The sequence below is a fragment of the Sorghum bicolor genome, chromosome 2 (genome assembly GCF_000003195.3).
Source record: "Sorghum bicolor cultivar BTx623 chromosome 2, Sorghum_bicolor_NCBIv3, whole genome shotgun sequence".
Lineage (NCBI taxonomy): Eukaryota > Viridiplantae > Streptophyta > Magnoliopsida > Poales > Poaceae > Sorghum > Sorghum bicolor.
In genome coordinates this window covers 38,069,887-38,074,889 of record NC_012871.2, presented here as the reverse complement: position 1 = coordinate 38,074,889, position 5,003 = coordinate 38,069,887, and the positions used below count along the sequence as shown (strand labels likewise).

The following is a 5,003-nucleotide window of genomic DNA, read 5'->3' as shown; positions in this document are numbered from 1 at the left end:
TGTACTGGATGGTGTCATCAAGGATCAAAATGTAATCACACAATTTTGTAATTATAGAGGTGAACTCAATTGGGTCATTCTTCCGTGCTATAGTGATCCAATGATGTACCATGGCTTTTACCGGTGCAATACGAATTCTATTCACCATGGCATATAGAATTCTATTATCAATTTCCCGCACAATCCGAATGTCATCTCTAGGGAATAGAGTGATGCCTATCCATTTGTGCATGAACCGTAGTGTGGGATGGCAAATATGGCTAGTACGTGGGTAAGTCTTTCCAATTAGATTCTCCCCAGTTATTTCATGCCAAAATTCTTGTCTATTAAAACCCCTTGTGGCAACTTCTACATTGGTTTTAAAATTCATAAAGCCTAAACATGCAGCTAGATGGTCCCATGTGAAATCATAATCTTGGTTTCTTAGGCGAAAGTAAATGGTTGTTTCGGTTACCCTTACGGTGCTCAAAAATTCTAGAGTGAGAATCTTGCTACCTAGGTGTTCCGAAAAGTCCCAAAATTCACCCCATCCTATTGCAGCAAAGACATCAAAGAATTCCTCATACATACCTGTGTCTTTGAGGAATTTAGGGTCAATTACCTTGGTATGCTTGAATTCACGGTGGCGTAGATGGTTAAGCTTCTCCATTTCTTCTACGGTGAGCAATAGTCCGGTCTCTATATCTTGCATCCGTAGAGGTGCTGCTTCTTCATTAGGTGGTGTTTGCTGTGGCATGGCCTCATGCTCTTGCTCCTCATGAGTCTCAGAGGGAAGTCCCTGATGAGAGGAGTACTCTTCTACCGAACTCATGGTGCCATGGGAGCGCCTTGATGAGCTTCCGCTAAACGCTCCACGCACTTTCTTCCCTATGTTCTTGAGTGGATTCTTCATGCTAGATCAAGAAAATAACGAACACCACTTCCACCAGAGAGGTTAGTTTAGATTTTAACTCTTCTTACCGGCTGATTACCTCTCTTGATTTCTCGACGGGTGAACACTTGAGCAATAGGGAAAGTGAAAGGAAGAGTGTTGATGATTTTCTTGAGTTGCTAGTAGAGGAAAGTGGTTGTGAGTGAATGAGTGAGTGGATGGAAGAGAGGACAAGTGCAGAGGGCACTTTGTCAGGGTCGGCCGACCCCTCTTTTTCCACGAAACCACAAATGGCCAACACCTTGTGTCAAGGAAAGATGGATGGGAAAGAAAGAAATAAGAAATGCTGCAGGGAGGGGGTCAGGCGACCCCATCACCACCTCCTCTTTGCGCTAGCTGTTCACCAGATTGATGATGAATGTGTGCCATGGCTGGTTCCCCATCTCCACTCACTCTCTCCTTTCTTTTGGATGTTTTCTCAAAGAATCTCTTCTTGGAATGTGGTGAAAGAGAAAGGAGGGAACAAGACAAGACTAGATGGGTGGATGTTTGCTCATGAGATGCTTCACGGGATGAGCTTCTCAAAATGTTGATTTACTTAAGGCTTTAAGCAAGTATCTTTCCCATACTTAGCAAGAGTGATTTGTCTAGGGGTTGCTTAAGTGACTTTAGAAAGAAGAAGATGGTTTTTCTTAAGTTAGCAGTGTCTCCTAATTTCACTTACGTTTTAGTGGAAGCAGGGGATGAGAACTAGAAACTCTAGCTCCTAGGGTGAGTGTCGATGTTTATGAGTCTTTATTTCTATACTCACTCTCCCTACATTACTTGTGCTGCCATACACCAGAGGAGGGGAGGAAGTGGGGCCAACCATGGGGTCGGCCGACCCCTCCTCTCACTCTTGAGTAATGCTGGGCACACTACACTAGTAACAGAACAAGCACATGCAAGAAAAATAGATGAAAGAGTTAGAGAATTCTCATGCACGGTTCAATTCGTTGATCAAGTGGGATTACATGAGTTGACATGGTAATGTTTTGGTGTTTTCTTGAATGGAGCATAGCATGTCATGACAGGAAGTGGCAAAGGACACGAGATGATAGGTGGGGGCCACCAAAGTGGGGTCGGGCGACCCCCCTTTGGGCCCCACCTGGTGTCCACCTTGCTCAGTGAGTTTTTATTTTTACTTTACTTGTCTTAACTCAAGTTGATAGAAGGGTTGGAAAAGATGAAGGAAGTTTAATAAGTAACTTAAAGTTAAAGGTCAGTGGGCTTACCTTGATGGAAGAGCTGTTACCTCAGGTCCTTAGAACAGGACCTCCTCCTTGAGTTGATACAGGAATTTTCTTCGGAGGTGTCATCGGTTGTATTACCTTCTTCTTCCATATTTTCTTGCTCTTTGCTCTTGGCGTTGGATTGGTCTTTTTCTTTGGCCTAGTTATGAATGTGACGGTTGCCACATCCACTGCCAAGATTAGTGAGCATTGCACTACCTTTGGTTTGAAGTTGAACTTCTCCTGGGCCCCATTGATTGTAAATTGAATTTCTCCGGCTCCAACGTCAATATGTGCATTAGCAGTGCTGAGAAATGGTCTTCCCAGGATAAGTGGAGTCTTTTCATCCACCTCCATGTCGAGTACCATGAAATCCACAGGGACCAGGAACTCGCGTATCTTTACGGGGATATTCTCAGCTACCCCCGCAGGATGGCGAATTGACTGATCCGCTAACTGCAAATGTATTGATGTAGGGGACAAAACAGCATGGATTAGTTTATCAAATATTACCTTTGGCATGACACTGACACTTGCTCCCAAGTCGCACAGTGCATGCTCGAAGTGATGTGTCCCAATGGAGCAGTCGATGGTAGGACATCCAGGGTCCTTCTTCTTTTCTGGTAGTTGGTTTAGTATCGCCGCGCTGCATTCTTCTGTTAGCTTAATCACCTCAGTTGTAGGCAGCGGGCGTTTGTTGTTGAGGATGTCTCTCAAATACTTGGCATAGGTTGGAACCTGCATTGCATCAAGTAGTGGAATATTGACATATAATTGCCGAATTACCTCAACAAACTTCCCGAATTGTTCATCGGTGGTTGGCTTCCTTGTTCTTGGAAATGGCAGCAGAATGTTGGTGTCGTAGAACTCGTGCGGAGCTGTCTTTCCATAGAACTTGGTGTTTTCCTGCTTAGATGGTGCTTCTTCCTTGTCTTCCTCAACTTCCTTATCTTTTCTTGCAGTCTTTTTTGTCATGTCAGGATATGGTGGATCACGAGTGGTCTTACCCCCTCTCGTGGTCACATTAAAGATATTGCAAGAATTTACAGAAGAAGGAATAGTAGCAGCAATTTGTGCTATTTGAGACTCTAAAATTTTATTAAAGTTTAATTGGTCCTTAACAGAAGAAACAAGGGAATCCATTTTAGCAGTTAATGATTCAAGAGTCTTGTCATTAGCTAACAATCTTTTGTTCATGCTTTCATTGATTTTAGCTTGATTAATGACAAGTTCTTTAAGTGGAAGCCAGTTAGAGTTACTAGAGTTACCTTGGCCCTGGAAGCGCGAAGTTGGTCGTCCATTGTTGAAGGATTGCACAGCTTCATGGCTTGCATTTTGCACCCTGCTCCGTTGGTTCGCACGTGCAGTGGCATATTGTTGGATGGCCTCTCGATCTTTCTTTACCTTGGCTCGTTCATCCAACTTCTTCAACAAGAACTCCATCTTGTGAGATATTTCATTTACCTCTTCAATGGTTTTCGTGCTTCTCTTCTTGAGTTGAGGGCGTTCTTCTCTCCATGTTTGATTTGTCACTATGTTCTCAATGAGAGTTTTAGCTTGAGTGACATTGAGGGAGGTAAACGCTCCTCTTTCGGCGGCATCAAGGTGGCTACGAGCTACTGGAGTCAGCCCATGGTAGAAACCTTGAATCAGGAGCCACTCTTTAATTCCATGATGTGGACACTCTTGAATGTACTCCTAGAGACGTTCCCATGCTTCGGGAATAGTCTCGTCTGCCTTCTGTTGGAAGCTTGAAATCTTTGTCCTCAGAGCAGATGTCTTGCCCATTGGGAAGAATTTCTTGAGAAATGCATTGGCACATCTTCTCCAGGTGTTGACATCATCGGGTTGAGCGTAAAACCATTGCTTTGCCTTCCCAAACAATGAGAATGGGAATAGGCGAAGGCGGATGGCGTCGGCCGTTACCCCTCTGATGGCAATAGTGCTACACACTTCCAAAAAGTGTTGGAGATGTGCATTTGCATCTTCATGTGGCTTCCCACTAAATGTACTTGCTTGCACCATAGTGATAAGTGATGGCTTAATCTCAAAGTCGACATCTTCGACCTCCACCCTCGGTCCAATGGTAACATGGGCAACTGATGGAGGTGAGAAGTCGGAGATTGATGAGGAAGCCATTGACTGGTACAGTGTCGGTGCTAAGCCTCCTTCCTTGAGTGAATTCAAGTATGAGCTGGATCTCCGATAAGTTACTAGACGGTGTCTAGGACTCTGTCGGGATGTCTCAGGATTTTCTAATGTGGCCTTGAATTGGAACTCACTCATACAATGCCCTGCTTCACAATATAGAGAAACAAAGGCAAGGGGTAAACCCCCCCTACAACTAATTGATACTAAGTTGATGATATATTTTTTTTTTCGGATTCGTTCTTACTAAGATTTCTAGGCTATGCTTTCCCCGGCAACGGCGCCAGAAATGCTTGTTGGCACTTCTTAACGCAACCACCGGATATCGGTGATGGCGCCAGAAGTGCCTGGCGTGGTAACTCTATTAACTATTGGATAATTCCGCAAGCGCACAGAAGGTACCGCTGTAGCACTTCACCCGGGAGTATTCCAAGGTATCGTAATTTATATTTTCCCAAGGGAAAGCAATAGCTAGAAATGCTTGTAAGAAAAGAGATCCTATCTCAACTTAGTTACAACTAGTGCAGAGAGGTGGTAACGAAAGGTGAAGGAAGGGATGATGATGATCCAGAGATAATCAAAAAGGATAACTACAAGATAACTAGAGTAGAGTGGCTAGGTGGGAGGACAACGAGTGAGTACAGGTTCCTAGGATATCTAATTCTACTCTCGTGAACTAATCTTAATCAAATAGCAGAGACACACTAGATTGA

At 44.0% G+C, this 5,003-nt stretch overlaps 1 protein-coding gene across 1 annotated transcript; it reads right to left on the bottom strand.

Moving 5' to 3' along the window:
• Nucleotides 2,167-3,117, bottom strand: LOC110432680. The gene has a single exon (XM_021453461.1). The coding sequence runs from the start codon at nt 3,115-3,117 to the stop codon at nt 2,167-2,169; it is 951 nt and encodes a 316-aa protein (XP_021309136.1).

Excerpts from the sequence above, each read along its gene's own strand:
- LOC110432680 (XM_021453461.1), bottom strand. The coding sequence starts at position 3,117 with ATGACAAAAAAGACTGCAAGAAAAGATAAGGAAGTTGAGGAAGACAAG.